The 24190-nt window shown below is 33.3% G+C and overlaps 1 protein-coding gene across 7 annotated transcripts in view; it reads right to left on the reverse strand.

Moving 5' to 3' along the window:
- Positions 1 to 20825, reverse strand: part of LOC133182319 (doublecortin domain-containing protein 2-like) — a 54885-nt gene extending 34060 nt beyond the window's left edge. For 4 of the 7 annotated variants that reach the window (XM_061317165.1, XM_061317140.1, XM_061317133.1 and 1 more), the window contains exon 1: positions 20487 to 20824. In XM_061317165.1, coding sequence (XP_061173149.1) covers positions 20487 to 20803 — 317 coding nt within the window. In that variant the 5' untranslated portion in view covers positions 20804 to 20824. Of the gene's footprint in view, positions 1 to 252; positions 725 to 4203; positions 4649 to 20486 lie in introns of those variants that run through there. The other 3 variants (XM_061317148.1, XM_061317117.1, XM_061317156.1) reach the window with 3 other exon arrangements.
- Positions 20826 to 24190: the final 3365 nt, after the last annotated feature.

Here is a 24190-nt window from a genome sequence, read left to right on the forward strand (position 1 = left end):
ACATTTAAGCAGATGATGCACCACTGTGTGTGGTGGTTTTCTTGACAACAAAAAAATTATGCTATATATCTCTCTTAGATCCTTTGGTAAGACTGACAAAATACTTTTCATTTAATGTTACCTCTATTAGTAAGTCTACTCTTATAGATAATGTACACCAAGATACACTTACACTATTTCTCATTCAAAAATAAAGAAGTAGCATATACCTCTACTTAGTGGGAGATAGGCCTTACTTAAGAATTTCCTTACCCCATAGGAAGAAATTTTTCTTTTCCAGCAACCACATAACACTCTCCTTCCTGAAAATGTTGCAAATCGGTGATTCTAGTTCCATGTCGCGGAGTGTAAACTCGATAAACAGAACCACCCGTGTTTAATTTAACATCATTTGTTAGCTGCTCTAGAAATTTTTCAAAATTCCTGACTTTCTTTTCATTACAAGTGACCATTTTAGGTCCAAAGTTTTTGTCCCCATTTCTGCAAAACTTAAAACGTTTTGCATTTGTAACACTGCGTTCTTCGATTGATGGTAAGGAGGAATGAGTCGTGTGAGCCATTTCGTTTGATGGCAGAATCTTATCACCAAATGTCACAGAAAATTATCAACTTATTCCAGATATCAAGACATTCTGTTAACCTCTTATTGAATCTTTTTTCTGTTCTAACATTTCCAATGCTGATCAACCTCTGGTGGATTGTGGGATACAGTGTGTTTACATGGAACAACCTTTGACCCAATAATCCTTAGCAACCACGTGTTCAGAGTAAATAAAATGTAAAACATATGCCGGTAGGATTAAATAATTTCCGATATTTATAACAAAATAGTTTATCAAAAACAAGTACGTCTTAAACACAATGATTACATAATAAGTGAGAGCTGAATGGAAACATTTAATGATTTACAATCAAATCGCATTCATATTGTGATTTAAATTTCCTCAATAGAGATTCCCGACGTAAATCGACTTTTAAACACCATTGAAGAGCAGTCAATTTGTTTGCCGTTTTCCAATAAATAGAGAGAAAAAAATCCTCGCTTATTCACAAACATTGGATTTTTCAAATAAGAAAAAAATTGCAATTTACAGACCTAGCTCTATGATAATGATCTATCTTTTTATAAATGAAAAGATAATTGGCTTTAAAAAATCCCCAAGAAAACTGAGTCTATCAAGTGTATTCATAAATACTTTTATACTTATCAGTGTAATTAACGGGTCTATTTTCATTTCTTTTATGTGAATTTGAACAATGAAAGAGTGAGCTATGTTCAATATCAGTAGACACTAACTTATATATTTATTGAATATACATGTCTAAATATGGAGAGAAGTAGATTTTTAAAAGAATTTATGCATCTTCACCATATGATCACTACAATGTATATCTCTGTCTTATTTTTTTCATGATTCATGGTATTATATCTGTGATTGAACGCATAATATTAATTTTTTTTTATTTCGTTGTTGCTCGATGAAAAAGATTAAACTAAAATACTGAAAATATGCATTAATACGATGCTTAAATTTTTGGGGTTTTGTAAAAAACAAAAAACAAAAAAAAAAACTTTTCTCTCTGTTCTTTACATCTGAATATTACATTAGGCCTACACGCTACAATAAAATATAATTATTCGTAGTCTCAAGAATTGACACTGTATATCTGACATTGACGACATGGCTTTGAATATTTTTTTTTATAAATCAAATCAAATTTAAACAAGCTCTAATTACAACATTTATAAGGGACTGAATATATATATTCTAGTTGTTTATAATCGTAATTGTCTAATACTATTGGCTTAACGAGATTAATTTATCTGAAGTTTGAAAATAACTCTGAGTCAAGGTCAAACATTTTAACAACATTACCAAGTCTGAACTCCTTCCAGTCAAGGGTTCCAAAAATATTTAACTATCTCATTACCAATTGACCTTGGAGGTATGACAATAAGTTAAAATCATAACACAGGGGCAGGGGCAACATCATGTTTAAGTTTGAATCAATTTGTGTCAAAGGTCAAAAGTTATAACCAAGAGTCCAAGACACGATTTTTGTACAGTCAGACAAAAAGATGAATAGACGGACAGAAAGACTGACAGATAACTATGTCAAATTCTCCATTTGACGATATATCAGAATCAAAGAATGATCATACTACTAAAGGATGATGTGCACATGCAGTGCATGGTTTCATAATAGCCTTTTACAACTAGAACACCTTGACAACCGAAGCCTTGTTGTATATAAGTATATCCAATGTTGAAAACTAGAAAATTTAGTTTGTTCTTCTTCAAATCGGTTAATATATACATAAATACATATTCAAATAAAAAAATTATAAATTATCTCAGGTATGGGAGTGGTGGTTCTATATACGGAGGGGGGGGGGGGGGCATATATCATAAATTCATATCAGTTCCTTGGAGTTGCTAATCGAATATTGTTAGATTATTCACTTTTTAAAATCAAAAATATTAATCAAACCAAATAATTTAAACAACTGTCCAGACAAAAGCCCAAATTTTATTAAAAAATAAAAATAAATGTCAAGATGCTTAAGGTGGTTCGGTAAATTAGTAAGATAAGGATGAACGTTACCAAGGACAGATCTCGCGGGATCTCGTTGTATATGAAGACAAGGCGGTATGATTTTGTTCATAGACACCCGACTGTCATGACCCTCCTCAAAAAATGGCAAATCAATAAACTTCGTACAAAAAAATGCATCCAAGATTGAAACCGAGTAAATATAATGACAGCACTTTATTTGATTATAAATTCAATCATTCCAGTAAACGTCACTAAATTTTTCTTTTTAAATGGAAACACTCATGGGTCAAAGTATTTCACTAGTATTTTCATTGCACTGAGATTGTAACAGCCATCAATTATACCCTCCATTTCTATCTGAGTGAAGATCTCATTAGATCTGACAGTTCTGCAACCTTGAGGACATGAACAAAAGAAGAACAGAATCCCAGAAAGTGTCTTTTTAAATTTTGACGATAGGTTACTGAAATTGATCATTTGCGATTTTAAAGTACAACCGGTCGTAAAAATAACATTTTCCAATTTAAAAAAGATTTACAAGTCGATAGTTTTTTGAAATTGATTTTTTCTCACATTACAACCAAACGTAAACTAACATTCTCCAATTTAAAAATGGCCGAAAATAGACCCCTGAGTGTTTCTGGAATTCATTATTGGTTGATCAGTGGTATAATCTTGATCGGGTTCCACAAAGGCATTGTATGGCATGAAAACGGATAACCCATAGATCTGAGGCAACCCGTGTCTTTTGTTTACATACCACGTCAATTTCATTTGAAACTAACAGCGTGTAGACCACTTTGTTTTAAAAAAAAATTAAAATCAAAACTTTCAAAATATCGGCGCATATTGAATACTATTGATGTCACTGTTCATTCTGTCCAACAAAAAAAAATTCTTTCGCATGCAGTTAATGAGGCATTTTTAAATTTTATTTTATTTTATTTTTATTTTACAAATGCATAAAGCGATGTTTCCACATCAATTCTTTCTATGTAAATTATATCGTATTCAATTCGTACAGAAATTCCTCACCGCTATCAAGGAGCCGTGAAAATGACCAATATCTATATTTTTGGTGAAATGGAGTGCAAACAAAAAATATATTTCAAAAATTTAGCAACAAGACGCTCTTTTGGAACTGGCATGGCTTTTGGAAACACTCTATATAATTCACATTCCAAATTCAAAATTGAAGACCTCTCTTACTTGTCCGCCGCGAAATATAATTATTTCTACTAAATAATCAAAATAAATCGCGTCCACAATTTGCAAACAAGGGAAATATCATCAACTAATGTGTTTTTCAAAATCATCATCACTATATTGTTCTTCCCTCTCACTCTAAAACAAGTGTATCCTTCTTTTGCTCTTATGAAAATACAAATAATCAATATATGTCGAAAACTCCACCACGCGCAAAGTCTTCCTATCAGAAATTCTAAATTTATATTTCATGAGGAAAGCTTACTGCATACACAAAGAGAAGAACTTGTTCAAAGGAATAACTTTGGAACTATGCAGTAGCAGATCCCAACAGCTAACAAAACAGACTTCTTAAAGGATATAGGGGTTTAAAAATGCATAGGTAAACATCATATCCAACATGCTTTACCCCCAGAAAGATATTGGCGGTCATCTCACCTAATTCTCCTAAGATGTTCGTTGCTGTTGAGAGAATGAGATGTGACGTAAACACTCTCTGGTTTAATCTGATCATAATCCGTGATCCTGGTGCCGTGATCTGGAGTGAATAGCCGCCGGACTGCCCTCTCCTCCTTTAGATTACTCGTCAGGTAATTGAGGAACGACTCGAAAGTGGGATGTTGTCGTTGATTGATAACAACTCTTTTACCAGGAAACCAGGGATCACCATTTTTATAAACTTTGATCGGAGTTCCATGAACCAAATCTCTTTCCTCTATGGATGGATATTTTCCCCACGACATTGTTTAGAGAAAAAAAACACACTACATGTATGACAGCACTCCCCTGCAACAGTGTCTTTACTTTCTCTAAGCTTTCACTGGTGGATTGTGGGATTGAACAGAGACGTCGTCGTCATGACAACACATAGAAGTTCCAATGAGCTAAGAATTCAGAATGGATTTTTAAATCGTCCAAATTATAAATCTCTTAAATTAATTTGATTTGCATTGCAGTTTGAAAGACATTTACTCAGCAAACTCAAAAAAGGTTTTTGCATTATACGCCTTTCTTTATTGAGAACTGATATTTTTGAACATAGAAATAATATGCATGCTTAGTTATAAAAGAATTTTATGAACCATGCATCGTTATTTTACAACAAAAAAAGTTTTCAATTTTTGGAATTCATTCAAAGCTTTTACCTAGGTTTGTATGGCAGAGCCACAAAGCTTGTCGGCAAATTTTGAATACACAAAAGTTAACACACCGTCGTCACAAAAACAACAATAACTTAAGAATATACGTCCAGACCAATGATCTACGTATACATTCAGAATCGGAAATATCACTCCTCTCACTGAAAAGGGTTTTTCACAAAAAATAATTCAAAGAGAAGTTTAATATTTCACGAACCCAGATTCCGTTATCATTCAGGTGCCAAAAGCTTATCAGAAATTAAACATGTAGAAGTGTACATTGCCCAGAATTAACTTTACCAGAAGCATGATCATTCAACACAATGTACATAAACTTGTCACTAATACATGAATATAGATGTAAACTTTATTTATTCAATAAACCTCTTTAGTTTAAAGATAAGCTATACAATGTATACTTATTGAATTTCATAAATAAAATGACACTTACAGAAAGTCACTGGGACATCATGTTGAATAAATTAATGCAAGAAAAGGGGACTTTTGTATCGCATTTTACAGGCAATGAAAACATTTGAGCTTTATAATTTGCCTTTACCTCACAATTATAATGATTTTCTTTTATCAATTTTTTGTACAGTAAATCAAATGACAGAGACCAATCTAACTTCTCCCAAAAGAAAACTTCATTGAAAAAGAATTGAAAAATGCTTAAGCAAATTAATTTTCTAACGTAACGTAAACTAACGTCATTTTGACGTTACCGAAATTGACACCATCAAGGTGCGCGACTCTTAACATGTCCATAAAACTCATATGTTCGGTTTCAGTCTAACAAAATGACTGCCATCCTGACGATGCACCATTAAATAACTGCCGTTCTAAACTCTGCCTCTTACATTTGTAACATCCTTCAAGGAGAAATACGTAAAAAGAACCTAGTTGTTTATTACTTATTTGTTTAGTCGACTTATTAGACGCATTTTAGTATTCACCTTCACAAGACTGATTGTGAAGTTTTAATTTTAAAAAATCAGATTGAAATGGAACCAGCACATTCAGAATTAAGCATTTTCTTAAATACTCACTGCACCCCTAGTGTACAAAAAAGACCAACAACAAAACATATGACATACACAAAAAGTAATTAGTTCCTGGCCAAAGATGACGAAAAACACCACAGAAACTTTACATGTATTTGTTTTTCTGATTTGCTTTCATAAGAAAATTCAATTCAATCAAATCAGAAGAAAATTCAAGATGAGAAAGTTCATAGAATAGAGGCCCAGGAACCGTGTCTTTGTCCTGTTATAAAAAGTACAATCGTCTTCAGTTTCAATAACCTTTTCACTTTGCTGCAAAGATCATTATAGAAGCTCTTGTAAAAATGGAATCTTTTCATCAGTATTTATCCCACAAGGACTTTTGAAAAGAGAAGTCAACATTTGAGGGATATTAAGTGACAGCTGTACTCAGCATTTCATTGCCGAATTTCAATTATGGGAGACAAATCAAGGGGGCAGTATTCAAAAGCTAATGGCACTATTAGTAAAGTGCTCTTTGTCATTTTGGGTTATTTAATTTCTAAAAGGTGGTTTCATGCTAGATTTTTAAAATTTAATATATAGATATGAGGACTAAACATTCTTTTGAAAAAATCATGAAAGCTGCTAAATGGTTAAAGAGACTTGTCAAATAAAGGATCTTCAGTTATGTCCAAAGTTTAGCGATTTGCCCTTATCATATCGCTCTTCGTGCAAAATTTCAATCATGTAGGTATAGCAATATCACTTCAAATGGGCTGCAGAGCATAGAGGAATTACTTACCTAGCTGGTATTTTGTCTGATATTTAGACTTTTGATTACGGTTGCAAAAAGTCATAGGAATTACAGAACACAAGTTTTTTTTTAAGACGTGCTTATTTGAAGAATAAGTTTTCCTCAGACATCCCGATATCAAGTGAGTACTAAATTGTTATAGATATCGTGCAAACAAAACAAGCATATCAGGTCCAGTTTCTTCGTGAATACAAATTTTTAATCTAAAGTCAATGAGTATGAGAGCTCAATATAAAACCGATCAAGCTTCAAGAAATGCAAACATATTATGATAATAATTAAATTGGTAAAGGAATTCTTTAGATTTAACAGTTTTCGAAACTTTAAAAGCAAAAAATTGACTTTTTAAGTACATTGCAACAATATGTAGCATTTCTGGACATCGACCACGTGGCCTATAGTCAGGATCAATGTTTTAAGTTGCGCAAGTGCATACTCTACGTACGAACAATCTCTAAAACGAGTAAAGCTTTTGACAAATAAGTTGATGATACAAGGATATCAACAATCCCTTTTAAAGTCGACATTTCGCATATTCAATGGTCGATATAATGACTTTGTTAGCAAATAGGAAATCGTTAAGTCGGATGTCAACTGACGTTTTTCATACAAATTGTTAGGCCATTATTTTCAGACTAAATGATCTACGGATTTTTTCCGTTTGCCCAATCATGACGAAGAGCACACGGCGGGTGTGAGCGGTCGACAGGGGATGCTTACTCCCCCTTGGCAGCTGATCTCACCTGGATGTTTTTAAAGATCCATGTTTGCTCTGCTCCCAATTTGTATAGTTTTAATGGACTTTTGAACTTGATTAATGTTTGTTATCTTCATAATTTCATTGCAAACATATTTAGGTTTACATTACATGAAAGAAAGACCGATAATCTGTAGAGTTAGAAACAGGAGGTAGAATTAATGAGTTAAAAGACAATTAAACATAGGATTTGTAATAACTGGGTCTATAGTCAAATATCTCAACAGAAACAAAAAAAATATTGCTGAAATAGAGTCTCTGAGAACCGCTAGTATTAATTTGGCCTAGTGCCTAAAACTCATTAGAGCAGTTGACATCGCTTCTTTGTTACCCCATTAAACCTGCAATTATTATTAATTAATTGTTCGACAAGAGACTATAAAACACAAGAGCCTGGAAACCAAGACAGAACAGACCAACAAACAGAGACCACGCAGTGCCATGGTGGACTTTCATTGCTGCCACTCTTACCTTAAAGGTACAAATTTGCCGGAAGCAGCGACGTAAGCGTGGTCGTCCTGTATCTGTTCAAAGTTGTACACCTCTGTCCCCCCTTCTGGGGTGTAGATACATCTTACTGGTCGATCGAACTTCAGTTTGTTCTGCACTGTGTCTAGAAATATTTCCCAAGTTTTCAAATGATTTTCGTTCACAAGTATTCCTTTGGGTGAGAAAAATCTGTCGCCGTTTTTGTACATTTTGATTATTTTTCCGAAGGGGAGTTCTCTTTCTTCAACAGGTGGTAAATCCAGTCGCTTTTTCTCTATTGGAGGAATAGGATTCGATTTCCTCATAGTAAACCACGCTGTACCAAGTTTTGGGTCTTTTTCTCTTGATTATGGCTTTGATTCATTTAATCACAAATAATTTTATACGCAGACAAGTTAGAGCAAATCTGACGCATTGTTTGTAATCGTTTGTTGGATTCAAGATCAGATAAGAACATAACATGGGGGAGTATGGCTCACATCAAACAGCATTTGGACAAGATATTTCACAACCTCTTATGGATGAGTGGCAAAATCTCTATTTATTCATTTGTATAGATTTATAAATGGTAAGTTTATAAAAATAAGTTTTTATCTAAGAGAGTACTGAGGGTGGGTGCATTCACTGTGAAACATTCGGTTAGATTTACGGCACTTTTTTGTTTGCATCCAATGTTGCTTCACAAGCAAGCATTGCTCGGCTTTAATAACAATCGTGAAGAAGACCAATGCTTCACATGGGAGGCGCTACCCTTATCTGATGGTGCGGTGCAAACTGTATCAATTAATCAGTGAGTAAAATCTAACAGTCATTTAAAAATTAGAATTATATCTGAGGAAATGTATTCTGTCATCAAACGCAAGGTCTGAATTTAAAAAGAAGCAATAATGCAGATCATGAATGGACAATGATTACCGCAAGGTGGCAATTGCCTCGCTGAGATTCAAACGTTTGTGTCATTATCAATGCTATACCAATAAAAAAAAAAACAACTTTGTAAAAGATATGGACGGAGAGAGATTATACATGTACATAAAACGAATACTTAAATGAATTCTGTAGTGATTTCTTGGAGAATTTTGATCCCATGACCTGCCAACCTTGTAAAGGGACAGAATATGAAATGCTATAATTTTTATAACGTGCATCGTGAAGTGTTGGAACAATCAATACCGAGTTTTGCGTTGCAGAATTGATAAGAAAGATTGAAGATATTCATTGTGATTGACAATATGTACATTAAAACAAGGAGAATGGAATGTACTAATAGTCTATATTTGACCCTAAGAGATAAGAGATTCGTCACACCACTCTCGATTGTTTTATAGTGCACTAGATGTGCAGAATATTTGGTAAATTTCACTATGCAGGCATTTCTGCCATAAGATAGTATTTTAAGGAAAGGTTCCTTGAGAAAGATCTTTATTTCTTTTTCAGTATTACTGGGGTCTGAGAGATAGAGAGAGAGAAACACAGAGAGAGAGAATATCCATAGATTCCTACATAGTAGCATAAATTCCATTTTGAATTAAAAACTTTATTGGAAATTCACATCAAATTTTGTACAAGTTGACATTTTTTATTATAGACAAACTTGTTTAATTCTACCGCACAACTTTGTGGTTTTAACAAAGTTATGAATGCAAAACCAAGTTTGAAATTTGCAAAAACTGCTTTTTTACTTTAAAGTAACGTCTTTCAAGCTGAATTAGAACATATCTTTTAAAAAAAAAAGGATGCTGAGGGCGAAAAGAACCAGAATAAAATTTTTCGTAACTTTTTTTTCAAATCTATTGGTTGTTCTTCTTAATAACCTGCTGCTCCACCAAATACACAGCTAAAATTGTTTTCATTTGTATCTTGTTATTTATCTATAGAGATGCTTTCTGAATAAAGGTGTACCTACTTTTTCTTTCATCGACGAAAGTTTCCCCATAGAATTACTTTTGAGTCGCCAGTGTTCCTCAATGCAATAATTCTAATGTCTAGAGACGAACTCAAAAGCTATTCATCTATTATCTGTTAGCAGTGAATACCAACGTATTTCATAATCACATTAAATCATCTTTATAATAAACTTATTGAAATTTCTTTTCCTGCCGAAACCCTTTTACTTGTAGTCTATGGGCCATGAGTTGAAATGACGATCAATACGAATCAACTTGGCACTCTAAACCATAGCAACAGTCAACATTAGAAATGTTCTCGTCTTTATTAGGCAAGATATGAATTAATGAATATTACTCAATACTGTAAATGTTACTGCGATCCCCCCACCCCCACCCCTTTTCAATAAATATCTTGAAACCAAGTTCACTAACCCGTCCAGAATCCACACTCTAAGTAAAGAAGCGTAACTCTCTTGTTGGACTTTAAATGGTCTTTCTGAGTAGTCTCGCCTTCTCTCGGTCTTGTCCAGTATTGATCAAGGCAAGTATGATAAAACTTTTAAAACACATAAAATTGTGTGCATTGTAGTGAGTAATTGTTTCTGATGACAAGAGGAAAACTAAAGCCAATGTTGACCATCCTTTGAAACAGGGAGGCATATACACAGCTAACATATAGGACATTAAATAATAAAGATTAACAGAAAATGAAAAATCAAATGCTTCATGTTTGATCTAAGGATTGGGATCTCGTGCAAGAAAGTATTTTATAGGACATATAAAGGCATTTCAACAGTTAACAGTACCATGTAAATTTAGGTCAAAGACTAGAGTCGCCTAAATTTCCGATGTTTGGTTTACACTCGTGAAACAAGTCCTTCGAATGATATATACATGTACTGCTATAATTGGTAGATAATCGTCTTGTAGACGTATGATTACAATGGAGACAACGATGAGCTGTAATGAAAGGTAATGTTTGAGAGGATGACCGCGTCGTTTAACTATCAGCTTCTACTGTTGACTCACAGATTATGCTGGGTGTAAGGAGATGGCTTGTTAAACCTAATCATTTGTGTATAACGTCTTCTAGAAATTCCTGTTCGTTTCACAGATGTATTACGCTAGGTTTAAGACATGGAAACAACCTTTACAGAAAACGACCAAAATTAAGTCATAAAAATGTATTTACAGTTTTTTTTTTTACTTACCTGAAATGTTAATGATTATCGATGAATCTAAGTCATATTACGACTTATTAATTGTATTAATTCTAACTGCATTATAAGAATTTGACATCTTGCTTCTTAAGAAACTTGACGAGGAAAAGTCTAACTTTCCATAAAACTTGGCTAAAAAAATGACAGACTGAATATAATAAAAAAAATCGCCACCAGACAGTGAGTCTCGAATTTATAGATGCCATCCGAAAGCCCAGTACGTTACCCTTACTCTTGGACATTACAAGAGACTAAAGAAAGAATTGTTAAATTTAGGTGTGTCCAGTTGGATATTCGAACCCATATTTCCACCCACTGAGCCGCTGCGACAATCGATGGAGAATAATAAGGTTAGTAACTATGGAAACCATTGACCAATTCATGTATGTATTTTTTTTTATATCATCACATTGCAATATTGGCATTTGATTCACAATAGCAAAATGTTTGGTTATCCAAAAAGCTAACATTTCATTCAACTTCAGAGTTGCATACCTTATACGTTTAAGAAGTTTAATCAATGGGGGTGTTTCGAAAGGAATGAATTATTAAATATTACGATAGAAAACACAAGAAATAATTACTTTGACCTAAAGGTATTGATTAAATCTGGTATATCTTTAGTCTGTCTATATTGTAGGTACTAAATGTAATGGTAAAGCCAACTTTCGTGTGAATAAAATGAGAAGCTAAGACGTAATATACCGTAAGGGTGATCTCGTCACGAACTGATTTATAACCCCATTCTGTTTGTTGCTAGGAATGGACGCTACAATGATAATATGGTGCGATACTTGATAGGGCTGGGACGATACAAATTTTTCTATATCGATACGTATCCCGATATTTGAGCCACGATACGATATGTATCACGATATGTTTAATTGGTTATAAATCCTTTTTTTATATTGAAGTGAACAAAACGTTTCTTCACATATAAGAATAATTTATTCAAAGAAGTTGTATATCTGTTGTAATACTTAATTATTTTGCACAAGTGGTCTTAATTATTATGTATTTTATATTTAGATTTATATTAAGCATATTTATTTTACATATTAAACCCAAAATGTTAAGTAAACAAACAAAAAACATTAGTCAGAATTTTTTGGGCGATATGTCGATATTTCTTCATATGTATCGATATGCGTATCATCCTCACATTGAATCGATATTATCGATATCTCGATATATCGTCCCAGCCCTAATACTTGATGCCAAAAGACATCTTTGGTGGCGCAGTTTACCACGAAAGAAAATGTAACATTAAACTCAAGACATTGTAAGAATAGTTCAATAAATGTTAAAATGCGGTCTATGTAAAGCAAATAATGACAAAAGGATTTAAAGACAAATATAGGCCGACCCTCCGTTGATCGTATTTGTAATAAATCCCTGTTTCTCTACTCTGTCATATTTACTTCTAGTTTGTAACAAATCTAAAGTAGATAAATTGTAAAATTTATTGGGTATAGAATTCAAGTCTTAATTTGGTCGTCTTGTACAAACTAAATTTGCTTTAGTTCAAGACGTGCACCATTATAAGGAGCACTCAGTCCTCGTTTCTAATTTAAGGGCATCGAGGTCAAAAATGCTTTAATATTTACATGTGAATTTTTACTTTAAATTAACTTTAAAAACTGAAAGAGTCCCAAAGAAATCAAAATTAATATTAAAACGCATCTGTTTGAACTTTTAAATAAAATCTTTGATATAATTTCTTTGATCTCAATGTGATTTTTTTGATGTACTGTTATAAATACACAGATGCAAAAACTCAACAAAAAAGATATATATATATATATATTTGTTTACTCAATCTTTAAACACTTCAATTAATTTTCTTCAATTGATTTTTAAGATTATACTTTAGTATAAGTTTCTTGTCAATCTAGTTGTAAAATATGTACCCTGGTTAATTTATGATCATTTGGTTGTTGCTTTGTAAAGAGGGATACATGTATATGACAACAGAAAGTCATTCTCCTTAATAAAGGTAACTATTTCTTATTAAGTTGTACCCTTACTTTTTATGACGGATTTGCTGGAACCAATTTTTGCATTACTAGTATATGTAATGCTATATCTTTTGTAAACTAACTTTTGTAAACTTTATTCTTGAAAATGTTTTCATGGAAACAATGTAATTTGAATTGGTTACTTACTTTTCGTCTGTAAGATAATTTTAATCATTTCATTCTCTTCACTTTCACTGAGCACAACAGTGAAGAAAAAAAAAACAAAAAACAAAAACAAAAAAACAACAACAAAAAACAACAACAACAACAACCCCCAAAACGTTGAGTTCTCAATTCTCTGTATGTCTAAACCCATCCGGTAAAATTAAACAATTAGAGACTGGAAAAATGAAAACGTTAATTATTGAGAATGTCACCATAGTTTAGTTATTTTTAAATTGTATCAGAATCGTATCAAGGCAATAAAAAATGCATATGTTAACAGTTAATTTGGAATGTTGTTTGCATGTGATAATTTGGAGTTTTGTGTTTCTGTTTTGACAACAGTTTTGATTGATCTCTGATCTCGTTTTGGATGGCATAATGGCGAGATTTACCGGATACAGACAAGTGTGTTTGTCGCCCTGTTTTACGGAGCTTTAGTTTCCCGGACACATAACTCTCTATGGCTGTTCAGGGGAGATATATGGTCCATAATAAATGAACAACTCAGCTTTCAATGAACAATCACCTTGGAATAATTTATCACTCGTAAACCTTTACGTTGTCTCTCAAACATACCTGAACTTCTCTACGGAGATTTCGACTTAAGTGGCCCCATTTAAGACAAGAAAATACTCTTATTTCCTGCTGTGATATAAAAAGGTGACAACTAAAATATACCGATCGGTGATTGGTGTCTGAAGTACAGGTATGCTTGTTCTGTAATATACCAGAATTACAGAGCATGCTTTCTCTGTTTTTACGTCGCATTCATAGAGAAGCTGGAGGTGTTTGGGAATATATGGAATTCGAGTTATTACAGAACACACTGGGGGTATCTCCACAATTCTAAATGTCTATTAGTAACAAATATTTGTAGGATTCTCGTACATTAATTTACATACAAATTCTTAGTAACATTTTTGCAGTCAGTGTTGACAATGTGCATGTATAATTTTGATATGATGGTGATTTTGAAATCAACAGCTTTTTTCTGTTAAACATTACTGAAAATTCTTTGAATATTTGTTACCCTTGATGAAAACCCATTGTTCTTAGTAGTGAGGGTGACAGAAATTTCATACAAAATACCTTCATTTACGCATTACAACACAACTTCATCTCTGAAGACAAATGTAGCGACAACATTTGTCATTTTACAAAGTGATTCTAAAGACCTCGTATACCCTTCTCATCAAAATGCCACCCAAAGACCAATTGACAAATATGGTTAAAAATAGTTTGATCCCAAATATTTACGCCAATCTACTCTAAATTATAGTAAAGTTAAGATTTACTCCTGCCTGGACCAGCGTAAAAAATAACATACAGACAAACAGACACTCTAAAGTTCTCAGCTTTCGCGTGCTATAAACAGAGACCAAAATGAAACCCAATTTAGTGTTCCCATAGCAACGTACATAGTAACGCAGTAAAGGAAAATTTTAATTATAGGATGAGTTCATAAATACATAGATCTACTGTCATCAGATTAATTAGCTATTACTAAACCTTAAGTTAATCCAGTTTTCTTTCATTTTTCAGAACTTCAGGATTTTCATTATGTAAGAGTCTGTCTAAAAGGCCCCTGACATGAGCGACAAGTTTAGTATCAGATTTATGTGCTGTAATGGGGCAGATTTAAATTATGTTTAAGTTTGTTCAACTGTGGGTCCAGATTTTAATAAAATTCGCCTAAATAACAGTGTATAATCTAAACATGTCTACAACTTAAGTCACTTAACAAACAATGGCAATATTCTGACTAAGGTTACAGGAAACCCCAACTTTCTGTACAGGTATTCCGGATTGTATAAATGACGTCCCAAACTAAAATATGTTATCTAGATTTAATTTAAGTGCTTATGGTTCAAAGTGTATGATGGAACAAAAACGAGTGCTTGCCTTTTAAAATTTGACATTTTCAATTCAATGAAATATTCGGTATTTAAAACGGTAAAACTTGATCTTCAGTGTAAAATCATTAAAATACCATTGCGTTATATTCATATAAAAATAATAATGCCTGCTCCCCCCTCCCCACACACACACTAATGAGTATCTAAGTAATTAACAAGGTTTGATATACCTGGAAGCAACTGAAGAATCAGAAGAAATCTAATTACAGGCCTGTTATATTTTCCACTTGAGAAGGTTTATATGAAAATGTGTGAGGGACCTTAATGAGTCCGTGGTGAGACCACAATAAGGGGGAATCTTCCCCGTTACCCTTGTTAATTACGACAGCAGAGAGAGGCAATAGGCACCGCAATTCATAAAATTAACGTCATCAGATTATATCGATTTAGAGCACTGGTTTTTGTATCCATGGTGATTGTTATGTTTTGACAGTTATTCCGATTACAGGTATAATTAATATCTTGATTTATTTTCATTTAATTATAAAAATGAACCACGTGTTTTCAGCGTTGAACCGGGATACACATATTAATGTACATGTCTTAGTTTCAAGGCTACAAACCTCAACGCCATGTACTCTCTCAGTAACATTTAATCTGGGTTGCTTATTACTTCATTTACATTGTGAAATTCATCAATAGGGCATCTTTAGTCATATTTATTCCTCTTTCATCTAGACATTTATGATTTTCGCTTTGTATTACACAATCCCATTTCTTTCATTCAATCAAAAATTTCTTTGAGAAAAAACGTCAAATAAAAGACGCAAAACGTTTCTCTACAGTTTTCCTGAAAAGTTGCAGGAAGTATGTCCCTTTCTAGTTGGCTTTTTAATTGCTGATATAGAGTTAAAATACATGTCTGAAGCCAACAAAAACATATTAAAGGAGAAATCGAACTCGGGTAAATATTGGTCTAAAGAATAATTCGTTTCCTATCGGAGATTACAGCTTTGTTACGTAATACCTTCACAAGTTGGATATCGCTAACTATTTCTTTGATACCTGATGGTGTAAAGTGTTTGGTTTTAAGAACTTATGACTTCTTATTTGTGACGGAATGTGTATAGAAATCACAATTAAATAGTGTATTTATATTCCTAATCGCCTCCGTCTTCGAAATCAGTTAATTATTAAAAAAAAATTTAAGAATCAAATATTAACAGTGCATCGACCTACTTTGATGAAAACTTGCAATTGCGTGCAAAGCCATTGTCTGATTTTCAACAGGTTCGTTATATTTTCTGGTGCACTAAAGTAACGCAGAAACCTTTAAAATCTAACATCTAGAAAACTACAAAGTCAGAAGTGCCCCCAAGTGCATGTGTTTACATCAATAGTATTGATCTTTTGCCCATGACTTTTTGATCAAGTGACCCCAATATATAAAGGTATGATACCTCTGCCTAATTATTTTTTTCTTACTGTTTTTGATATTCTTTTTCTTAGTGATTATGAAATCTGTATGTTAAATAATACTCAAGTTCTCAGTTTTATCACGTAAAAGTGTTCATTGAAAAATAAGTTTGGACTTTGCAGTACATAAGCCAATTAAAAGATATTTGTTATACCTTTAAATTGGCTTTAATAATTGTTCCCTGTATAAATCTGTGCTAAAAAAAGTCTGACATTTCCAATGTTTTACTGAGCGGTCCATTGAAAATCGATGTTTGACCGCTGAGTGAGATATTGGACCTGTCGATGATATATTGGACCGCTACATCACACTGTGGGCGGGACCGAGCTTAACCGCAGTGCGGGTAAAGGAAATTTCCGTTATGGAAACCAGTACAAGATAAATGTATGTAAATAAAATAAAAGGTATAACAAAACATTTATTGACTGTGTTCTCGGGCAAAATGCTTTTTGTCTACCCTCGAACCAAACTGTTTGCCTTCGGCCTAACGCCCTCATGCAAACACTTTGGTTCTTGGGTCCGACAAAACGCGTGTTGCCCTCAAACCCAGTCAATAAACGTATAATATAGTATATGGCGCATATCTATAACAGGGTCCTGATGTTTTTAAAAGAATTACCCCACAATTTCCCCATATAAAACTTTGTTCCCTGATTGCAGCCCCATCCTATCCTTCTTAAACAATTTTGAATCTATTCTACCTAAAGAATATGAATATTTATGTCCTTGTTTGTGGGTTGGTTTTTTTGTTGTTTTTTTTTTTTTTTTGTTTTTTTGTTTTTTTTGTTTTTGTTTTTTTTTTTTTTTTTGTTGTTGCTGTTGTTGTTGTTTGTTTGTTTGTTTGTTTGTTTTTTTTTGTTTTTTTTTTTTTTGTTTTGTTTTGTTTTTTTCTTTTAGATTTTCTCCTATATATTCAGATATAAGATCTGATCCTTTATTGAGGCCTCATCCTACTCCGGGGTTATATGATTTGAACAATTTTAAAATTGTTCCATCTTAAGTATATGAATATTTATGGCCTTGCTGTTCTTGAGATTTCTATTTTGGGTGAGATTTTCTCCTATATATTTCGATGTAAGAATTGATCCCCTATTGTGGCCCCACCCTACCCCCGGGGCTATGGTTTAAACAAACTTACACTACTTGCGGAATCTTGACTAAATATGACTAAACATGGTCTTGCTTTTCTTGAGAAGATTTTTGCAGACTTTTTCCAAATTTATTCTGGATAATGAAAGTCTTTGGTCCCCCCGAGAGCCATGATTTGAACTTGAATATGCGCCATTTGCTTGAGGAAACCTCCAATTTCTTGGTAAATAATTAAGACCTTGCTGTTCTTGAAAAGAATATTTTTTCCTATGCATAATCACGTAAAACTCTGAACACCTGTTGTGGGCCCGCCCTACCCCAGGGGCCATAATTTGAATAAATATGAATTTACACTAAGTCAATGACTACACTAAATGACCCCATCCTATTTTTGCATTTTCTTGAAAAACCTCGGAAGAGGGAGCGGCCTTTTATTTAAAATAAATGAAAATGCCCTTACCCAAAGATGATTTATGATAAGTTTGGTTAAAATTGGTCCTGTGGTTCTGGAGGAGAGATGTAAAATTCAACAAACGGATAGAGGGATGGACGGATAAATACAAATGAAGGATAACATATGATCAGAAAAGCTCTTTTGAACCTTTGGTTCAGGTGAGATAAATTATTTCTTTGAACAGCAAATATTGAATAAAATTCCTAGGTGGGGACAATCACTGAAAAGAGAAATTGGTCGTGAAAATTATATTTTAAATCCTGGTACCATAATTTCAGATTTCTTTTATAGCCCGTCAAATCTTAATCGATCTGAAGCTTAATTAGATCCTCCAAATTTTGATCAAGATATGTGCAAACAACATTGTGTAAAATTGATTCTTTCCGACAAACGTTTCCGATGCGTGCAATCATTTCGCCGGCACAGACTCTTAGTTTACACAACATAATAGCGACCATTTTCGGCGATAATGAGCTTGAAGGGGGGACAATCATGTCTAATGTTGTCATATCAACAAAGCAGGCATTCGTACAAGACGTCGCCATGTCGACAAACAGATTTCAAATCAAAGTAGTTATGAGAAATACTGTTTGCAATTGCAACCAATAGCACCAACCCCAACTGAAACAGGAAATAACAACTTGATGATGGTGGACAATTAATGCTTAAAAAAATGAGTTTTTGTCAAAAGAGTTTCGAAATTTATCCCGCCCAAAACTTGGTTCGCCGAAGCAACTGACCAACTAAGAAAATATTTAAAGATTTGTGTAAAGATAACAATTCCAAGTATATTTGATATACAGCAAAGGACTTCGCTAAAGCGAAAATAAAATCACTTTGCTATTAAAAGAGTTCGTTGAAGAAACTAAAAAATACACTTTAATTTTATTGGTAACGTATATAGTAGCAGGCTTCATTGAAAATGAAAGCCGTATTCATACTATACAAATAATACACTGGTCTTTGTAAAGATGCCAATCGTGTGCATCAAGCTGTTTGGCGTGCCTCACTATACATGTCAAAGCAAAATGAAATGTTCGTAAATAATAAATTATACACCTTCATTCAATATTCTGTATAAAAATTTTTGATGAATAGGTTATTAATAGACCGATTTTACGTGCTTTAAACCATCAATTATTTGGAATGATAGATATTGCCAACATATTTAGCTTATAGTACACGAAGTCTTCCCTTATGCATCACTATCTTTTGTAAACGCGAGAAGTCTGGATTTACAATTGACCTTTATCATCTCTATTCCTTGGAATTTATCTTAATGGCTCGTGTAAACACTTCACAAGTTATGATGGAAAGAGAACAATCAAAATTTATGTACCAACACCACAAAACATATTTGTTTGTTCCTGCTAGCTCCAGAGTATGGACCGATTTTAACTTTTAAACTTTAATTTTTATCTTACATTTGCATAGTTTGGCAAACACCTAGTTTGAGACCCCGACCGTAATTCAGTTAACTCATTTTTTTAAACGCACACAGCACACATACAATAAATCTATGCAGTATTTACATCTTAGCAAAAAAGTATTTACAAAGAACTATATTTCATGACATCCTTTGCGTGTTGTTTTACCCTAACATTGAACTTCGCATTTTATTCTACAGTCTGTCACAACAGCTATTAGTGTGTTACGGCAAAGTCAGGAGCATTTAAAGAATTGTTTGTTTATGACAACAATAGTTTTTGACTTTGAATCACTAGTTTCATTTACAATATCACATAACTTCAACCGTTAAATTACGTAAATTAAGGATTTAATCCCATTTCTGAAATAGAGATACCCGGATCAAGAGAGCGCCATTACTTGATTAAATTTTACAAAGTCTGGAGGAAAATTGAATCCCATTACGAGAGACTGTTGTATGGGAAACAAATCATGGAACGATGTCAATTCATTTAAACACACAATCATAAAAAAATCTTAATTTACATAAAACATAATTTTAATAAAAGTTTTATAGAAAAAACAAACATCATAAAATATTAGTGGAGTTTACGAGGTATAAACACTGTTTCCATAATTATAATATATGCCCCGTCCTTAGTCTTAAGCTTCACGTTTTGTTTTACTATTATGTAATTTGTATTTACTACTGATATACCAATATTTACAGTTATATTTTGAAGGGTTCTTAATTCTTATAGCTGGACTTAATATGGTAAAACGATGGACCAAGAAACTAAGTTTGCTATCAATAGAAAGTTCTTTCTAACTAGCTCCAATAAATTTATCAGTCACAATGTCGGAATGATCCTACAAAATCCAACCGAGTTCCATCTGCACAATTAAATTACCGGTATATGCATTAGCTTATTCCAGCACAAGTTTTTAAAAGAGTACTTACGGTTTTCCAATATTCTTGTAGCGCTCTACCCCGGCCGCTACATATTGTCCGTCTTCTTTCAAGTCATCAAAACTCGAGATCTTATGTTTTCCTAATGGGGTATATACGTTCCTAATTGCACCGAATCGGGGATTCAAAGACCTTGTTGCATCGTCCAGAAAAGTGTCAAAGTTTCTATATCTTTTGGGATTGACTAGCAAAGATTTGCTTTGGTAATGTTCATCTCCATTGATATAAAAATGCGTGGTGAATCCTTTGCTGGCACCTCTCATATAGTTGGGAACATCCATGTCCCCATATTCTCGGTCTTCCATCATTTTTCTGGCTGATTAACAATCACAATGTGTTTATAAAAATCAATGATATGTATTTCCTCTCTCTCGTCTTTCTTTATCAAATATTTTCACAAACCGCCGCGAAAAATCTTTTGAACAGTGATTTCTAGAGTGGAGATGCTTCCTTAACGGGGTTTGAAACCATTTAAAAGTCAGGGACAAACGCTCTTCAATGTTGATCTTCGACAAAGTTACTAATGAAAATGTCAATACTTACACACCGCTGTATCGCTAGTTAGACCATTCTTGTAATAAAGCTCTAGATGTCGCGTATCTAAGCAAACCTCAGATGTAAACAAAGTCCTTCTTATTTGTCAATCAAATCCTGACTAAAACTGCGGCATAGGTAAATCCCGCGATTCTAGAGAAATTCCCGACATGGCTAAGAAACACTTCTCATCGATTTTCGTTCCTCAAAGCAAAACATGAAAACTGCTGGGCAGAAAAATTAGTTTCCTGTGTTTTAACGGAATCAAGATACGTGTTTTGACACCTTAGCGTCTAGAGTCAACCAACACGTAAAAATACTCCACAATGAAATCACACGGTGAAAGACAACAATGAAATTTTTGTGTTGAAAGCAACTCTTCCATAGAAAAAACCTCTCTCTACCTGAAGAGCTATGAATATGTCACATAAAACGACAGGACTTAAGATTTTTCTAAAGAATATATATAAGGCATTTAAGCCAGGTTAGATTATTCGCCTATTCTTAGATCCTTGTTTGCTTTTATTTCTCGAACAAGCTAGATCGAAAAGTTATCAGTAGATAAATACATATATCATTACAGTTAAAATCAATCTGTCCAATGTCTGGAGCTACAATTTTCAATAGGTTGTTGACATTTGAGCAACCTCTTGGCGTAGTGGGTACAAATGCTGGGACTGGAGCTCGATAAAGGAATACAAGAATAAAACAAGATCATGTTGCACTTCTTTGTGCAACATATCAAAGCAGTTGACAAATCATTTGAAGTATACAGTGGAGTATCGAACGTCTCGTACCAACACTCATTGCACCCGCATTATTGAATACTTTATACAAGGACATTTTTTATCCCCATATCATTCCTATAATTAAAGAGGACCAAATTACGCTAACTGATGCGGACTGCTGTTTATTATGGAAGAAATGCCGCCCTCTATACATCAATGATAATTCATGACTTGATCTACCAATGCCTCAATGGATGTCACCTTGGAGTCAAAACATTATTAGCATGATGCCTGCAATGTATTCTTATTCCATATACTTTATATTATAAAACGGTGTACATGTATTAGTATATGAATTGGCTTTTGCCAATATTACTGGTTCCGCAGTCTTCACCGTGTTACATATTTAATAAAATACGAAGACGGATATTCAGATTGGTAAGAAACAGCTCGCGAAATGCATGTAGATAGCTATGAAAGTGTTCAAATACAATATTTTTAAAAAAAAAAAAAACTGAATTAGACTCTAGAGTGTTATATACACCTTCCAATCCCACTTCTTCAGTTCCAAGTGTCTTTATAATTTCATGCTTAAGTTGTCTTTCTTTGTGTGAACACATTCCTCTTCCTTGTCCAAAGAAAACAATTTTTTAAAATACATTTATGAAATCACACGTTTACATCGTTCTGAGATGTTACTTGCGCATATTTGGTTTTAAAACATCTTGCAGATAAAGTTAATTACATGTACTTTGGTGGAGCTATCAGAATTCCAGGAACAGAATATGTTATTTCTTGATACTGGACTCGTGGACATTGAGTTGTCGACACAGACATATTTATGTATTTGGATAACATCTTCCACCAAAAGTCTGAGAGAAAACAAAATGAATGAAAAAGACAATTATGGTGTCATTCGGCAAACCTCGGCTGACCTCGAGGTTAGATGAGGTACGAATCGGCCAAGGTGTGTCGAGTGTTATGAGGTGGGGAGGAGGCAACTGGGGTTTCCATTGCACAATACTTCATGCAATATATTGAAATAAGGCTTATTTACGCTTTTACAGTAATTAACAAAATCAGGAAATCAAAGAACCGATTTTTAAACAAAATTTCAACTGCTAGGTACAATGTAGATGGATGTTGTTATTAAGTGTTTGCGACGCTATGAAAAAAAAAAAAAAAACGCAAGAAAAAAGTTATGAAATTCTAAATAGAGAAATTCAAAAATCCCACAGTTAATTTGGTATTTTCTGTTAGTTATACAGACCCTAAAACGTGCTACTACACCACTTGCACGGTTCGGTTCGTTTCGTTTTGTGTACGGTACGGTACGCTTCCTGCACGGAACGGTACGCTTTGTGAACGGTACGGTTCGCTTAGTGCACGGTACGGTACGCTTCTTGCACGGTACGGTTCGTTTTGTGTACGGTACGGTTCGCTTTGTGCACGGTACGGTACGCTTCTTGCACGGAACGGTTCGTTTTGTGAACGGTACGCTTTGGTGAACGGTATGTAAATTAAGTGGGCGGAGCCTGTACGCTTTAGATTATGATTGGCTACTTCATAAAGTCGTTTATTTCTTTATTATAATCTCTTTATTTGATATAAATGGAAGGACGGTGTCGCAAGCATTTTTTGATAAGTTGTTTTTAAGTTAAAACTTTTATAAATATTTCCTTTTTACAGCTGTATTTTTGTTATTAAATGTAACTAGTCGTCTTAATAACTGTATCTTTTTTTTTATTTACTTTCTGTATGAACTACTTTCAATTTTTAAAATAAATAATTATAGTTGTCTATTTTTTATCTTATTTTGTACAACATCGCCTTATGGTTCAATTAAACTTGGAAAGAAATCGAACATATCAACAAACACTGTATAAGAAGGATGAAAAAAATATTTTGGTTGCGTTGCCATAAAAGGCCTTTCTGTATTTTTTTTAACGAATAAGCGTACATATGTTTTTTTTTTTCCTTTAAGTTTTCCTAATTGAATACAATTATTATTTTAAATATTCACTTATCACACTTTTAAGTAAATGAGATTGATTTTATAAATCGCTCATGCTTTCATTTCGTCTACCATTCTTTTTACGTTCTTGTCACTGCTGCTTCCTTAAAAAAACACAAACAAACAAACAAACAAAAAAATTTCTCTTGACCGAATGATCAAACAAGTTATTAGTTTTATTTGCGAGGAATTATATTTTTTTTTACATTGATTTCTTAGGTGTTTGGATCACTAGGAAAAATACATTGAAAAGTAATCGGTAGAAGTGCACACAATAAGTGCAAAACATTACTTATTTTTTGTGCGCGTAATTATTTTCCTTTTAACATAAATTTTCCATCAATGTGTAAAAACGTTTTTTGAAGGGAAGTTACAATCAAGAAAACGGTTAAGACAGCGACAATTCCATCTACAATGTA

The sequence above is a fragment of the Saccostrea echinata genome, unplaced genomic scaffold (genome assembly GCF_033153115.1).
Source record: "Saccostrea echinata isolate AGI-Se365-2 ecotype Australia unplaced genomic scaffold, CSIRO_AGI_Sech_v1 ptg000001l, whole genome shotgun sequence".
Lineage (NCBI taxonomy): Eukaryota > Metazoa > Mollusca > Bivalvia > Ostreida > Ostreidae > Saccostrea > Saccostrea echinata.